This window comes from Chanodichthys erythropterus, chromosome 3 (assembly GCF_024489055.1).
Source record: "Chanodichthys erythropterus isolate Z2021 chromosome 3, ASM2448905v1, whole genome shotgun sequence".
In the NCBI taxonomy this organism is placed as follows: domain Eukaryota; kingdom Metazoa; phylum Chordata; class Actinopteri; order Cypriniformes; family Xenocyprididae; genus Chanodichthys; species Chanodichthys erythropterus.
The window spans coordinates 11,961,828-11,979,643 of NC_090223.1; the positions used below are offsets into that span (position 1 = coordinate 11,961,828).

General features: G+C 38.2%; 1 protein-coding gene across 1 annotated transcript; it reads left to right on the top strand.

Moving 5' to 3' along the window:
• The first annotated feature begins 423 nt into the window (after positions 1 to 423).
• LOC137017093 (uncharacterized) lies at positions 424 to 9,900 on the top strand. The gene is made up of 10 exons (XM_067381047.1): positions 424 to 584; positions 1,226 to 1,489; positions 1,570 to 1,857; positions 1,930 to 2,214; positions 6,460 to 6,531; positions 6,634 to 6,687; positions 7,392 to 7,664; positions 7,745 to 8,032; positions 8,105 to 8,389; positions 8,514 to 9,900. The coding sequence occupies exons 1-10, from the start codon at positions 506 to 508 to the stop codon at positions 8,522 to 8,524; spliced, it is 1,899 nt and encodes a 632-aa protein (XP_067237148.1). The 5' UTR covers positions 424 to 505; the 3' UTR covers positions 8,525 to 9,900.
• The last annotated feature ends 7,916 nt before the right edge of the window (positions 9,901 to 17,816 follow it).

The following is a 17,816-nucleotide window of genomic DNA, read 5'->3' on the forward strand; positions in this document are numbered from 1 at the left end:
AGACAGTCACAACGCTCATAAAGATAAATGATATTCGCTTAAAGGCAAATTATCAGTACTGGTGCTGCTTTTGACACTGTAGATAAAAGAATACTAGGCCTATATTAAATCCAACATGAATTAAAACCAATATTAACTAAAACCAACGTCTAAATATAGCTATATTTTAAGGAAGAGTACGAGAAAAAACTCTTTAAATGTCGAGAACAAATTCGTTAAATTATGAGAAAAAATTCATAATTTAACGAATTTGTTCTCGAAATTTAACGAGTTTTTTTCTCGAAATTTAACAACTTTAATCTCGAGATGGTTTTATTTTTTTTTATTATTGCTTGGCCCAAATCCTCTTCCGTACTTTTTCGTAATTTTGCCCAGATACGGATGATTTCCTCGTTCTGTTTTCTCATTGGTCAAATCATCATCCGCTATTTTCTGTAAGAAGTTTTTTTGTTGTTGACAGTTTTTGTATTCAACGATATACAAATTCACTTCAGGCGTTTCAGTCATGGACAGGAATGCCGCGATGATCGTCTCTCTGCTTTGTGTTTTTCTTCTTGACGGGACATTGACTTCAGTTCAAGCAGGTAAAGATTTAAAGTTTCTGCGTTTATCAGTGAAAAAAGTGAAAGTAAAAAAACACGTCGTGATTTAATTAGGCTAGTCTTTGTAATGACAAATGCAATTTTATTACAAATTCATGATGTGTTATAAATAAATATACAGTTATAAATATACTATATATATATATATATATATATATATATATATATATATATATATATATATATATTTGACAACTGATAAAACTATCCACTAATATTAACATGACAGTGGCCTATTTGTCAACACCGTTATTATTGATGTGACTGAAATATTACAGATTTAACAAGATTATGTTTTAGCAGCATCAAATTAGTTTATCAAAAGAATAAGATTCTAGGAAATTATGATAAAATAAACCAAAAAAATATAGTTTTCGATTATCCAGTAGGATTTTTTTTTGAGATTCAGATTTGGGATTCTGACTAAAGTTTCCCTCAGAAAAAAAAAAAAAAAAAAAAAAAATAAAATAAAATAAAATATATATATATATATATATTCATAATATATTCTATTATACGATTAATTCTATTTGGTTAGTATCTGTGGCGGAAATGTTTTGAGATTGTGTTTCATGAGCTTCACCCACTTGATTTTTTGCATATTTTATTCCTCTTCATTGCAGAGAAACACTCGCTGTATTACATTTACACAGCCTTGTCTAAACCTGTGGATCTGCCGGGCATCTATGAATTCAGTGCTATGGGTCTGCTGGACGACACACAGATCGAAAATTACAATAATGAAGAAAACAGCTATTGTAATCCCAAACAGCCCTCGGTGAAAGAGAAAATGCAGGAGGAATGCTCTCAGTCCAGATGGTTTAAAGAACTGTGGTTTAATTTGATCGTCCAAAATCTGATGAACAGCATAAATCAAAGTAAATCAGGTAAGAAACATTCACACAGTTTAACCTGCACATGATTTTTATTAAGACACACCGAACATTTTGGCTCTTCTTCATTTCAGATCTTCATGTTCTTCAGTGGAGACACGGTTGTGAAGTTGAGCAGGAGGGAGATAAAGTGAAGTTCTCCAAAAGCATTTTTGAGTACGGCTATGATGGAGAGGACTTCTTGTTTTTTGATTTTAACAAGTTTCAATGGGTTGCTGCAGTTGATGAAGCTCTACCAGCCAAGGGAAATTGGGAAAATATGCCGGGCCTAAACCAAGACACCAAAGGATACCTGGAGAAAGAGTGTGTGGACTGGCTCAACAAATTCAGAAAAGATGGACACGAGAAGCTCAGAAACGGCTGTGAGTAAATGTGTGTTTGTAGGTTATCTGCAGCTGATGAAACTGATTGATGAACTGACTCTGTGTTTTCAGCTCCTCCAAATGTTTATGTGTTTGAGAAGAAGAATACCAATGATGAAACCAAGCTGAAACTCACCTGTCTGGCCACTGGCTTCTACCCCAAAGACATGATGATGATCATTAGGAAAAATCACACATCTCTGCCTGAAGATGAGATTGAATCCACAGGAATCAGACCAAACCAGGATGAATCCTTCCAGATGAGGAAGAGTGTGGAGATCAAGAAGGATGAAAAAAATGAATATGATTGTTTTGTTTCTCACAAGAGCATCAAAGAGCCAGTTATCGCCAAATTAGGTATGCAAACTCAGAGTATGTTTACATGACAAAAATGTACTATGTAAAGTTTTTATTCCACCGCTGGACAAGACAAACTTTGGGGCAGTCGTGGAATAATGGTTAGAGCAGGGGTGTCCAGTCTTGCTCCTGAAGGGCTACTGGCCTGCAAAGTTTAGCTCCAACCCCACTTAAACACACCTGAACCAGCTAATCAAGGTCTTACTGGGCATAGAAACCAGTAAGTAATCCAGGCAGGTGTGTTGAGGAGGGGGAGTGCCCTTTTTTTTAGGTCAGAGCAACTGCCCCTCAAAATTCCTGTGCACGTCCCTGCCCTCCAGGACTGATTTTAGACAGTCCTGGGTTAAAAGAGTCAGACAAGTAACCTGCAGGTTGTGGGTTCGATTCTCAATACTGGCAGGAAATGATTAAGGTGCCTTTGAGCAAGACAATGCTAATGTTTGTGCGCTACCTTGGATGGGTTACTTTAGCTGTTGTCTTTATGTTTTTCACGTACATGTGACAGCATTGTCAAAACGATCCCCATTCACACAGATCTGCGAAAATGACTAAAAACACTGTATTATTCCTGCCAGACCAGTAGATGGCAATGTCACTATGTCAAGAAACACTACGAACCTATATACTGAACATATAATACAAATGTGAATGAAGTCAACATTTTCTTGAATTCACATTTTTATAATTTACACAATAATAATAAAGGTTTTGTTTTCAAAAGCTTGCATTTTCAGGCCCACAAAACACAGTTGTTGTGTAAATGAGCAGTCAAAACACATACAAATGGTTTGTTAAAAATTATATAGGGGAGAGTGGGGGGATTTGTGCTAGGGGGGAATTAATTACACCCATGGTTTCTGGAAAACCATAGAAGAAATTAGGGGTGTGCACAAATAGTCAAATATTCGTTCTGTAATTTAATATTAGAAAAATAAAAAAAATACTATACAAATTTTACTATGTTGCTTTGCTGGCCGTAAATGCAGTGAATCCATGATAAAAAAAAATCCTCAAGATATGATAACTTATCTGATAGCAAAATGATTTTGAGACATATGATTCCTTTAAGTTTGATATGATTCCTCACGGAGGAGCTCCGGAAGCATAAAAGGAGGATCGACGACAGTGAAGGGCAAGAGAGGACCATGCCTGGACTTCTCTCGTCCTTCACTGTCGTCGCTCCTCCTTCTATGCTTCTGGAGCTCCTCCGTGAGGGACTCAAGGCCGGTGCGCCTCACAGGTGGAGCTTGTTAACTCTCGCATCACCGGCCTTGCGCCATTCCCTCACGGCTCTCGTCCGCCCTGCTCGTCACAGAGATATATTTAAGAACAGAAAACAAAGTGCTACTGTTAGAAATGAATGATGAGATATAATGAATGAATGATGAGAATGATGTTAGAATGATGTATGAGATATAAACAAATAAATAGGTCCTCCATGACGTTAACTTGTTCATGGGGAGAACTCTATTTTTCGTGTGCCTTGTGCCCTCTATGTCAACTTATTTGACTATTGTGGGTGCAAGGGCGTGTGATTTATACAATGATGCTCCAGTTTGCAGAGATGCTTGCAAGCTATCTCTTCTCTGGAGCTCATAGTCACTTAAAGAGACAGCATTCCCCACCAAGCTATGCATAATAACATCCATACTGGATGTTTTGATCAGTGTGTCAGACTGGTACTGCTCTGCACACTATGGCAGTGCCGTAGGTGGACCAGGCTGACCTGCTAAAAAAGTCTCAAAGTAGACTGTGGCGAGTTGTGCTGCCCCTCGTAAGACTGGGAACCAGCTCGTCACGCTCAGCAGCCTTAATATCTAGCACCCGCCCCTTCTCATTATCTTCACATAAACCCTCCTTCCCAGCCACCTCTGGTGCTTCAGGGGGCAACAGTTTTCAGTGAAATGTTTGGTGTTCTGTTGATTCCTGTAACACATCAGGACACAGAATATTTAACATCCCCTCAAGGGGACTTATCAAAATTAGTGCCCATTTTAGCGATCTTGGCAGCGTGAAAACTACTGCCAGGGATTTCTGCATGGGTTCTAAAGACAGTAGAATAAGGATACGGAATCCAATTTATTCATCGTTCTCTGCGTTTCAACGGCGTGGTCTCCAATACCGTGAAATCGAGGTAAGCGACTTTACTGTCACGAGAGATTCTTCTGAAGAAAGTGCCATAGAGCATGTTTCCCTCTCTAGAGAGAGAGTCAGGTTACTACAGCAGATACTACTTAGTTTATAAAAGGACAAGGGAATGCATCCAATCTTAGATCTTCGAGGCTTAAACCATCCAGTCAAAGCTCTCAAGTTCAAGGTGTTAACGTAAAGATCATGCCACAAACCAACATCATGATTGGTTTGTCACGATCGATCTTATGGACGCATATATTTCACATATAAAATATTGCCACAACACAGGAGGTACCTGAGGTTCACTTTCAGGGGCGAAGCTTACCAATATCGGGTTCTTCCATTTGGCCTAGCTTCAATACCCTGCACATGCACAAAATGTATGGATGTAGCACTGGCTCCATGGTACTCCAGGGCATTCAGGGCTAATACTAGCACAGTCACGAGATGGCGTTACAACACAGATGTCGTACTAGCTCAACTAATTTCTTTAGGGTTGAGACTGAACAAGAAGAATGTGTTCTCTGTCCTACCCAGAGAATGACATATTTAGGGATAATATGGGATTCAACAATGATGCAGGCACGATTGTTTCCTGCTCGAGTCGAGACCATTCTAACAACCCTGAACAATGTCAGGATAGGCCAAGATTGCACTGTTCTGCAGTATCAAAAATGGTAGGTCTCATGGCATCTGCGTCCTCAGTGATTCATATGGGCCTCTTGCACATGAGATGTTTCAATTGTGGCTCTGAGCCAAAAGGTTTTGTCTAAGCAATTCCCTACAGCAAATGAGGGCAAATAAGTTTCTAAAATCCATGTTTATGGTAAAGGTTACATGCCGCAGCTTCATTCCCTTTCTATATGGCTCAGACAGCGGGGAGCGGCCTTAGGTGGCCATCCAGTCCAAAGGGATATGGTGAGGTCATCATCTCAATTGGCACAACAATTGCCTCAAAATGATGGCTGTATTTTATGGCCCTGAAGTACTTGGCTCTAGGAAGGGTTCTGGTTGTCCCAAGTGTCTTCCATTTGTGCTCTTAGGAACCTTAAGTGCAGCAGAATTTTTTTTGTGACCTTGGCCAGATCTGTGCCTTGCCACAATTCTGTCTCTGAGCTCTTCAGGCAGTTCCTTTGACCTCATGATTCTCATTTGCTCTGACATGCACTGTGAGCTGTTAGGTCTTATATAGACAGGTGTGTGGCTTTCCTAATCAAGTCCAATCAGTATAATCAAACACAGCTGGACTCAAATAAAGGTGTAGAACCATCTCAAGGATGATCAGAAGAAATGGACAGCACCTGAGTTAAATATGAGTGTCAGCAAAGGGTCTGAATACTTAGGACCATGTGATATTTCTTTTTTTCTTTTTTAATAAATCTGTAAAAATGTCAACAATTCTGTGTTTTTCTGTAAATATGGGGTGCTGTGTGTACATTAATGTGGAAAAAAAATGAACTTAAATGATTTTAGCAAATGGCTGAATTATAACAAAGAGTGAAAAATTCCAGGCCAAATACTTTTCGTACCCACTGTATGTGGCCCAGTATGCGCCTGTATGCGTTTCCTCCGGTTTCTGTGCTCCCAGGAGTTCTAGCCAAACAGAACTCTTTCTGATAGCACCGCATTGGCTGAATGGTATATGGTTCTCAGAGATATTCCAACAATTTAATAGGGTGACAATATCTAAATAAGCCTTAAATGAGTCATTTTGTATTTAATTTATCTTGCTTTCATATAGCATTACAGTGTGTAACGATTTTGTACAGGTATTTAATTAATTTATGGGTGAAATATATTAATATAATAAATCATAAAGTCTTATGATGCATATATTGACCCAAGGAGGAATTAACTATATATTGTGAATTAACTACAATGAATTATAATCAATTACATACATGATTAGTTCTGGTTTAATAATTATTTAGAGAAACTATATCGGTTTGTCCAGCAAACCGTCCAATGACTTATTTGGATATTGTTCAGAATTTAGCTTTATTTATGTGTATGAAATATTATGACCTGACACAATAACATTAAATTTGTTTGAAGTATCATGTCCTAGAATAGCACTGCCACTACACACTTCATTTTCTTGTGGTTTTCCAGGACAAGCTATTGAATTATCGAATGCCAGTGCCGCTGATGCTGAAGAATCTTTGCTCGAGAAAGAATCTGCTGGTATGTTTGAGCTGTTGCTTTAATATAAACCAGGCAAATTTCAAGTAGATTCACATCACAGCACTGGAGATGCACTTTGACATTTCACTCTTTCTCCAACAGGAGGCAAGAGAACTGGTGAAACACTAGCTGTCTCTCTGGAGAAAGCCAAACCAAGTATGTTTTACTTGAAATATCAGTGCTGTTTTAACCCTTGTGTTGTGTTGAGAACCCTATCACACTTGTGGTGTTCCCGGTCAAAAATAACCGGCCTGCAGAAAAATAACTTATAAATCATTTGTTAAGCTATTTTATCATCAAATATTGGATTCAATCTTTTAGCCAACTTGTTTTCTGTATTAGTGAGTATGAGCTGAAGTGCATCTGTCCATCATAAATGTACTCAACACAGCTCCAGGGCCTTTTTTAATAAAGGCCTCGTGAAGCAAAGTGATGTGTTTGTGTAAGAAAAAATATCCATATTTAACAAGTTATGGAGTAAAATATCTAGGTTCTGGCAGACCGCCTTCTGTATTCCTATATATTTGGAATTATCTTCCAAATCATTTCTGCAATACATTGGACCTGCTTCCATCTACAGCATAAATGTGGATGTTTTGTTGATCACTTTGTTGTTTTGGATTTTCTGCTCTTTTTAAATTAATGAGTGGAATTCCATTTACTGTGTTGTAAGAGTCTTTTCTTGCATTGAAATCAAGGAAAAAGTTTCCAGTAGGATCTTGTTCTATCCTGTTTTTGACTAAAATGTCTCTGAATTGCAGATTTGGCTTTGTTGTCATAATACATTTAGTCTATTTTGAACTGAGCGTGGTTTTAAGTGAACAAATATTTGATGCATATTTTATTCCTCTTCATTACAGAGAGACACTCGTTGTATTACATTTACACAGCCTTGTCTAAACCTGTAGATCTGCCGGGCATCTATGAATTCAGTGCTATGGGTCTGCTGGACGACACACAGATCGACTATTACAATAGTGAAGAAAAGAGAAAGATTCCCAAACAACAGTGGATGAAAGAGAAAATGCAGGAGGATTACTGGGAAAAAGGCACTCAGTCCAGAAAGAGTAAAGAACAGTGGTTTAATGTGAACGTCAATATTATCATGGACCGCATGAGACACAATAAATCAGGTGAGAAACATTCATACAGTTTAACCTGCACATGATTTTTATTAAGACACACGAAACATTTTGACTCTTCTCCATTTCAGATCTTCATGTTCTTCAGTGGAGAGTCGGTTGTGAAGTTGAGCAGCAGGGAGATGAAGTGAAGTTTCTCAAAGGCATTGATGAGTATGGCTATGATGGAGAGGACTTCTTGTCTTTTGATATTAACGAGTCTCAATGGGTCACGTTTACTGATGCAGCTCTACCAACCAAGAGAAAATGGGACAGTGTGCCGATCCTAAACCAATACACCAAAGGATACCTGGAGAAAGAGTGTGTGGACTGGCTCAACAAATTCAGAGAATATGGAGACGAGAAGCTCAGAAACGGCTGTGAGTGAATGTGTGTTTGTAGATTATCTGCAGCTGATGAAACTGATTGATGAACTGATTCTGTGTTTTCAGCTCCTCCAAATGTTTATGTGATTGAAAAGAAGAATACCAATGATGAAACCAAGCTGAAACTCACCTGTCTGGCCACTGGCTTCTACCCCAAAGACGTGATGATGATCATTAGGAAAAATCACACATCTCTGCCTGAAGATGAGATTGAATCCACAGGAATCAGACCAAACCAGGATGGATCCTTCCAGATGAGGAAGAGTGTGGAGATCAAGAAGGAGGAAAAAGATGAAGATGATTGTTTTGTGTACCACAGATCCCTCAAAGAACCAATCATCGTCAAAAAGGGTAATTTAAGCTGTTGACAGACAGAAATATCTATTGATACTGGAATGAAAAAGAATTTGAGTAGTGATTTGATTTGCTTGTGATATCCTTAACTAAAATTTTAATCTTTTCTGCATTTGTGTAGATGGACAATAGGCTTCTCTCCGGTGACGGTAATTGGAGTTACTTTCATTTGACACTGGAAGCGGCTGCATTGGAAACTGGTTTAACATGCTGTTTAAGCTCTACTTAAATTCATATTAACACTATGTGATGTTTGTGATTCCTGGCTATGGTGTGTGTGTGTTTTGCATATATCCTATAATCTGTATGATTATAGGATTTATAATCTGTATCATGTATAATCTGCTAAAACTGAAAAGTCTTCATGTAACTGAGCTTTTTAAATTTCATGTAGACCGGAAATAATCCAGTAACACTTTATTTTACAGTGCTGTAATTACACATTTCTACATGTACTTACTATAGTCATATCAGTAAATTATGCATAATTACAAGTAACTAACTCCAAACCCTAACTGTAACTCTATAGTTAGTACATGTAGTTAATTAATAGTACTCAGTAATTATTTGAGTAATTACAATGTAACTATAGCACTAAAATAAAGTGTAACCAATCCTATAAAATGTAAAATATGGCTATTTTCTCAATTGTATTAAAAAATACATTTCGCAGTGCTGTCATGTTTACATACATTTTACATCTTACAATATGTGCATCTAATGAACATCTCACATCTTCCAAAGTGGTCAGTGGAGGACACTAAATATTTACTAAATATTTGTTTAAAAGCTCTTCTGTCAGATATGTCAGCTTTCTTGAAAGATGAAAACATTATACTCTCATGGTTTTGCTTCTCATGACTGTTGCTCATCTTCACTAATGTTTATCTGATAAATACACACCAACACTTGTTTGTGTAAAAATTTAAGAACATTATATAAAACTATCTAACAAACTGTAACTCTGGAAGTCTTTCTTTATTGTAAAAATTTTATTAATAAATGTATGTATTCACTGAACATTGAACTGTCCATCAAGTGCCGATTTTAAAAGTGTGTAAGATTAAGGGTTTGACTGACTTCCTAAACTTGCTTTGTCGGAACATCCTTATATTTTTATTTGCTAAATGTTTTCATAATGTTGTTATAAAACGTTCTGAGTAACATTCATGAAACGTCCTTATGTTGTTGTTTTTACTTGAACATTCTCATAACATTGAGAGAAACTGAGAACAACATTCTCGGAATGTCTTTATGATGTTATTAATATTTGCTTAATGATTTTGAATGTTTGATTAAAATGTTGTGAGAAGAGATTTAATGAAAGATCCTTAGAGTGTTATTTGTCAAAGTCAATTGTTCATAGTGCTTTTCACAATTGTTTCAAAGCATGCAGCTTTACAGAAAATCATGATGTTATGGCTAACAGACCATACCATGGTGGAAGAAATCGTGTCTTATATTTTTAATATTGTCATAAATAATTGTCCTGGCAATAACTGTAACTATTCCTTGAACAGTGAAGTGTCTTTATGTTGTTGTTAAGATTATAAAAAATCACTTGTTTTGTTTTGCTTTGTGTGGTTTATTTATTTATTTTAATTTTAGTAGGCTATCTTTATGTTTTTGTGGGTTATTGTGTGAGGGGAAATCATAATTTATTTTCGCTTGTATTATTGTCTTTATGGAGTGACTGTTTGTGCCAATGCTATTGTGAAAACTCTGGGTTTAGTGCGTGATCTAATTCTGTCGTTCCTTTACAGAGGGTATGCATCGACGTCACTTTCCCGCCGAAAACGCGCTCCCTCAGCTGGACTGAGTGGTAAAAGAACCTGCTGCATGACTGGATTTAATTGCGGAAACTCGAGTAAAACAAACGATTACACTGAAGGTTGGACTCAAAAGTGTTTCTTACAACTTGTCAAATCTAATCCATGGATATTGACATGCAGCCAGGAGTCGTGTTTCCTGACATTTATATGTACCTGATTTTGACGCTGGGGAAATAAAGCAAATCTGCCTGTGAATATTTTATAGAACTAATATATTTGCATTGAATGACAGAAATATCACTTGATATTGAAATAAAACAATTGTGATATTTCCATTTTCCAATTTTTTTTTTTTTTTTTTTTTGTGATATCCTTAATACTTTTTTTAATCTATTTGCGTCTGTATAGATGGAACATGCAAGGACTGCCTGCCAGAGTCTGACTCAGAATTGTTTGTAGTGGTTGGAGCAGTGATTGGAGGTGTGATTATGCTGGTAGTTGTTGCTTTAGTGTTTTTTGTCTTAAAGAAGAAAAGGATAATTGGTGAGTAGTAACACATTCTTGTTTTCAGTTTTGTGTTATAAAGAAATAATAAGTATTTTCTACAAGTAAAATGAGCCAAAAAATAGATTTAACTGACACTGAAGTCAAAATGATGAAATGCCCGTGAGAATGATGACACAGAAATATGTCACGGAAAAGAAGACTGGATACAAATGCAAGTTAATATCTCTTTAATAGAGCTTCACGCCAGGTAAGTAGACCACAAAACACACAGCAGCAACACAGATAGCAGGAGAGGGGTAACACAGGGACTTCGATGGGCGATGAAGTGTCCGTGATGAATGATGGTCCTGAATGGTGTGTCCGTGTGAGTATCCGTGAATGAAATCCAGAATGAGTAATCCAACGAGACAGACAGGTAACAGGGAACAGCGACGAGAATCCAATCCAGGAACAAGAAACACGAGAAACAACGGGACAACACCAGGACTTCAACAAACGATCTGACAAACATGAGACGAAAGACAAGGCGTTATATAGGCAGGTGTAATGATCCACAGCTGCCGCTGATCAGCAATCAGCGGCGACGCCCACACAGAACAATCAAGTGACACATCCCAAAACCTACACACAGAAAAGAGTATGAGACAGCGGATTAGTGAACCGTGACAAAATATCAAAATTACCTGCTCATTGTGACCCTGTTGATCCACTGAGCATTTTGTGGTCTGATGGTCATACCTTAATTCTGAAAACGTACACGGACCGTTGTGTCCTTCTCATGAGCATTTCATATTACTCAACTAAAATATGCATTAAAGCTGCAGTAGGTAACTTTTGTAAAAACGTATTTTTTACAATTTTGTAAAACCTGTCAATATGCTCTGACAGTAGAATATGAGACATATAATCTGTGAAAAAATCAAGCTCCTCTGGCTCCTCCCAGTGGTCCTATTGCCATTTGCAGAAATACACCGCTCCCGCACCGCTTTTGCTTATGGCGGACAAACAATCCAAACTGCCAATTCCTCGAGTGGCACCTGCTCATAAAATAAAGATGGGTAAACGGAAAAAGACAGATGACTTTGATAAAAAAGTCAAAAAGAAAGAATTAGATAGAGCCCGAAATAAAACGAGGGTAAATATCGGAGCGGCTTTTCCGAGGTGGAGGGAGCTACGTGTCCTGAAAGGATTAAAAACCGATGCAGAGTTAGCCACATTGACAAGTAAGTGTCCCTGCTTGATTACACGTTCATAAGCAATCCTCTTTAATCTCAAATTCTCCACATGCGCCATGTCCTCTCTGCTGAGGTGCTCGGGAGTTGGACCCACTCTGCCCCGTCTCTCACGTCCCCTTCCTGATGCTCTGCGCACACCATGGCTTCCTCTTCTGCTCGCCCGTTGACTCCTCGAAGTCGCTGGTTTATAGTCAAGTATGGGCAGGCCATAGTCAGTGTAAATCATATTGTTGATGTTTCGTCAGTACCAGTGAATGTGCCATAACTGTTTATGGGGGAGGAGCTGTGGAGGGAGGGCTGTAGCGCAGCAGAGATCAAAGTTGTGTTTGTTCAAATTTTCAGGCTAAGTCGGAGGTCGGCAACCCGCGGCTCTAGAGCGGCTCCCCTAGTGGCTCCCTGGAGCTTTTTTCAAAAATTTATGAAAATGGAAAAAATATATTTTTTGTTTTCATATGGTTTCTGTAGGAGGATAAACACAAACATTCTTAACGTTTTCCAATGCTGTAAAATGTGTATAATACATATTTAATTTCAACATTCCTGTCAATGAAGATTTGCATCATAGCCATCGACGACGTCACTTTCCCGCTGAAAGCGCGCTCCCTCAGCTGGACTGAGTGGCAAAAGAACCTGCTGCATAACTAGATTTAATAGGGGAAACCGCGAAAACGCGAGTAACAAATTACACTAAAGGTTGGACTCGAAAGTGTTTCTTATAACTTGTCAAATAAACCTAATCCATGAATATAGACATGCAGCCTGGAGTCGTGTTTCCTGACATTTATATGTGCCTGATTTGACGCCGGGGAAATACATAAAGCAAATCTGCCTGTGAATCATGGGCGTCGGAACCATTGTATGTGTGTGGAACAAGACCCACCCACTCCACTCACTTTTACCGTCTCTAATTCAGCATTTGTCTTTTTTTATGACATTTTTTAAAACATTGCCAAGTAAAACGCTGCGTTTAAATAGAACTGTCTCTTTATGACCACAACAAACAGGACACTTTTCAGACACGCATTCCGACTTCGCCTCAGCGCCAGGCGCAAGTCAAACGAGCGCGGAAAAGGTAGCTTCAACAGTGAACTGCGGTCAGATGAGATGTTGTCAGGCTATATCAGTAAAGCTCCAATCAGCCGTTAGGCGATAGCCTACTGTGCTCGAAGCGTGAACCCAAGAATTGCTCGAGCAAATGCGCCGGCGCGCGCTGCATATTACTTTATTATAGCTTAACTAAAGCGCAGAAGAAACTACAGGCATGCACCGTCGTTATTCTGTTGTAAATGAAGTCATGAAATTACCAAACAAGCGATTAAAGCTGCCTCAAAACTGTGCATGCATGTATGTATTTGTTGACATGGTTTTAAAGCTATTGTTATCCAATTTGTTGGCCTTAAAACGTATTAAAATGCATATATGTACACCAAGGAAATCAAAAATTTTTCGGGGGAGCATGCCCACCAACCCCCCTAGCACAAACGGGATTGAATGTAAAGATTTGTGTCTCGTTGTTCTATTCAACAAATATATGCAGAATATAAGATGGAAAATAATTAATAGATGATTTGTCAAAATAATATATAACAATAGGTTACAATACAATTTGACACAAAATGATATCTGCAAATCCACGTTTCTCTGCTGGAGTCCAGCTGTTTGCGTGAATTGCACCGATCCATTTGCTTCTTTTTTTCTGTAGCTTTCAGCAGATTTTAAATATATAACTTACCTCGGGAATACCTCATTATGTATTTGTAGCCTACTGAGTCATTTTGATAGTAGGCTAATATAGCTAATATACACTTACAGCCTGTGTTTCCTTCATATAAGGCTTATATAAGGCTTTTAATTTTTTGCGGCTCCTGACAGATTTGTTTTTTGTTTTTTTGGTCCAATATGGCTCTTTGAACATTTTGGGTTGCCGACCCCTGGGCTAAGTCAACGTTTCCTAAAATCTCCCTACAGCAGCTTTAATATATATGATCAGAATTATTTTGAATAACTGTTATTTTTACACTACAATCTATCTAAGAATATTCAAAAATTACTATATCTGTCATGCTGTTTAGTTTTCAGAAGCAGAAACGTACAAGAACCTGTCCATTTCCATCAGACTGGTGTCCCTCCACAAGACGGTATGAGAAATCCCAAAATCCAATCACTCAAATGTACAATATAGATCAGGGGTGGCCACAGTTCTGCAGAGTTTTGCTCCAACTAAATTTAAGATTGCAACATTTTCTGAATTAACCATTTGAGGTTCAGGACATTACTTTACCTCGGTGAACTTGGCACCCAATAAAACAAAATAATCCCCAAAACTATGTCATTCATTTGTGCTACATTTGTGTTAATTTGTTTCCCACAAAAACGAACATTCGTGCTGGTTTGGTGTTATTTTTTGGGTTGTGTGATGTCATTCTCCACCCCTTGTCATTCAAATCGCTTAAAGGAACACTCCACTTTTTTTTTTTTTGAAAAAAGTGGAGTGTTCCTTTAAAACAGGTGCCATTCATTTGTGCTCGATTTGTGCCGTTAAAACAAACACTGCTACTGTTTTCCTTTGACAGATATAACAAATATAATTCGGGAGCTGTGAAGTCACTCCCACCCCACTTCGTCTAAATCGCACGAAACCGGCGTCGTTGGTTTATGCTCAATTTGTGCTGGTTTGTGCCATTAAAACAAACATTGTAACTAAGACCTCTTCTTGTCTAATGTAACTCTGAAAGAGAGTGACGTCACAGCTCACAAATTATATATATTACTGAAGAGGGGAAATAGATAGTGTTCATTTTAACAAAAAAATAATGCTCAATATCTCAAACACCAAACCTGCACAAACGAATGACATTGTTTTGGGGGTGCCAACTTCACGGAGGTCATTACTTTAGACTTATTTGGGAAATAGAGGTTTACACTAGTAGGGACTGTCTGACTAGCATTATGGATGAACTGCAAAAGTTTGAAAAATACAAATGCTTTTGTTTTAGATGTACTGCTCACCTGGAATCATCAGTTGTTGTAATATTTAACGTATCGCAATAATGAATTATATAATATAACTCTTTATGTGTGTTTCATTGTGAAGTCTCCAGAAACAGACTGTCAACTGTGTCTGCAGAACCACTTATATAACAAGACGACCTCTGATACAAAGACAGGAAGAGTTCAAATGGAAGATTTGTGGTATTTGTTAATGCTATAAATATAATGATAATAATTATATTTTGGAGAGTTTACTTATGAACAGGTGAATTATATTTATTCCTTGTTTCTGTCTCATATTTTATCTGGATGTTTTGAAGCACTTTGCTTAAGCGATTGAGTGATTGATGTGAAAGCAAAATATTTTATGTGATTTCCAGACATTGACTATTTCTACCTCTCAGACTGGACACATTTGCTGTGATAAAATAATGATCTTGTCTGCTCTATGAAAAATTAGAAATCGTCTTATATAAGATATATTCTTGAATGTCTTACACTGTGAACTATTTTAATGTACTGATGATTTTACTTGATTGATTTTTTGTTTGTTCTTTCACACTGACTTAATGTATATATTTGTGCAGGGAATGGATTAATGGTGTCAATGGATGTCTGTCTCATTCATTTATAATCTTATTTATTTAGTTTGTGTTATACTGCTTACACCTTTATAAGGCAAAATATATATTTTGTATGGTTTCACTCAGGGTTTTAAAGTACTGTATGGTATGGCTTTTAATGTACGGGTATTGTTTCTGACTTATTATGAATGTCTGCTAATCAATAATTTAACTTGAAATGGTTTTGCACTTATTTGATTGAAAACAGAAATCTGATAAAACACATCTGTCTTATTTGTGAATGTTTAAAGAACATACAAAAAATAGGACATACAGACTATACCTCTATTACTTAACCAGAGAATTGTTTATCATGAAATGTATTAATTAAACCATTAATTATTGTAATTGTTTACTGAGTAGTAAAGTTTCTTTACTAATTTTGTTATTTTAAAATCAATAAATCGCTCTTTGCTGTTCCACTTCTGCTCATTTTCATATTGGTTAAAACACAATCTTTTTTTGCAACCAGTTTTGTGTTGTTAAGGCACATTCACACCAAGAATAGTAATAATAATTAATAATAATTTGTTTAATTTACGTACACACGAAGCCGGAGCTTACCCTATCCAATCTTTTTTTTCCCCTCGTCTCAAGAAATATGTGTGTCCTCATAAAACCACTAAAAACGACTCAAAACGATGTAGTATACATACCAGACCAGTGTGTGGTGCTGCAATTCTACCACAGAGATACACTTAAAACAGAGAATAAGACTTGGAGCATGTGCATAAACTTTGGGCGCTGTATACAAACTATAGTAAAGATTGGAATTAACGCTTTATTTTGGCTCAGTAGCTTCTGCAGCACGAACACAAGCATATAGTGTCTGTTGTTGTTGCCTTTTTTCTGCTGTTAGTGCGTCTGACTAGGGTCGACACGTGGGGTGATGACATTATTGTTTCAGAAAATATACGGATAGGCTGTCCACATGAAAACGCAAAGACTTATTTATCCACTCTGGGACCCGGTTTCAAAAAATAGCAGTTTCACCTTCCAAAAATGCCAGATCCGTGTGGACGAAACGCCTATCTGATACAAAATTTGTGAGTATACACAAAAACACTTCTCTGTGTTAATGGGGATAAAGTGGTTTCTGGGTCCTCAAAGTGCTTTACACAATGAAGGGGGAATCTCCTCAACCACCACCAATGTGCAGCATCCACCTGGACGATGCAACGGCAGCCATTTTGCGCCAGAACGCCCACCACACATCAGCTTATTGGTTTCATTACTCTGTCTCCTTTCCACCAATCAGTATATGTGGATGATTAGGAGGCCATGATGGACAGAGGCCAATGGGCAAATTTGGTTTAGCGTCAACACAAAAGGACGATATCGTTCTGTTTATTAAAAGCATGCGCTGCAGTTCGATACGGTTCCCTTTCAAGGGAACTCGTGCTGCGTTGTGAAGCACGTGTGAAATCAGTCCAATGGCATAACGGAACATCAGGTGGGTGACTATAACTATAAAGCACACCTGAGCCAAACAGAGTTCGCTTCTTTGTTTTCAGTAAGCGCTCTCTGTGAAACCGTGTGTCTTATTTGCTGTTGTCTATCTCTCTGTATTACATATATTATATATTTAGACAACTATGGCGAACAAGCAACAGTTTAGACCGTGTGTTACTACCTGCCCTCGTTACATCACGGGTGGGGAAACACACAAGCATGGCAGCCCTCGAGGGTCATGGCTGCGAGCATCCGCTCCGCCAGGCGCTTTTTGAGGAAGACGCTTTGGCTCGCGCTCCCTGCGGCTCAGGTCCTGCTGATGCTGAGGCACAGTGAAGGCTCACGTCGTGGGGTTCACAGATGGATCTTGCAGAGGGGTTAGAGATGGGCACCGCCCTTTCTCTGCCTTAACCTGCAGGACCCAGCACTTCATTTCAGGAGGTGGAAGCACACTCTGCGATTTCTTCCACCCCTGGTGAAGCTCCGGTGCTGCAGTGATCTAGTTCTGAGGAATTAGGTGTTGTCAGTATCGATGCTTGTGATGTTGAGGGCTCGCCACCTCACACACAAGCTTATGAGGAGCTTGTGGATGTTGTGACAAAAATTAAACATCAGCTGGCCAGTCCGAAAAACAAGAAGCTCGTCAGTCCAGTCTATTAGACGAACACTTCTTACAGTCTAGGTCACAAACTCCACACTGGCGCTTGCCTTTCTTTCCCGACCTCCACACTGAGGTGTCGAGGTCGTAGATTAAAACCCGCTTCCTATTGGGTGTTCAGTCCTCAAATATCTTATTATAACAATATAGTAGGGCTGAAAAGGCACAGTTAAGGGGAAATGTCTC

Excerpts from the sequence above, each read along its gene's own strand:
- LOC137017093 (XM_067381047.1), top strand. The coding sequence starts at position 506 with ATGGACAGGAATGCCGCGATGATCGTCTCTCTGCTTTGTGTTTTTCTT. Across the intron at positions 7,665-7,744 it reads CATGAGACACAATAAATCAG|ATCTTCATGTTCTTCAGTGG; the intron begins GTGAGAAACATT and ends TCTCCATTTCAG. Across the intron at positions 8,033-8,104 it reads CGAGAAGCTCAGAAACGGCT|CTCCTCCAAATGTTTATGTG; the intron begins GTGAGTGAATGT and ends CTGTGTTTTCAG.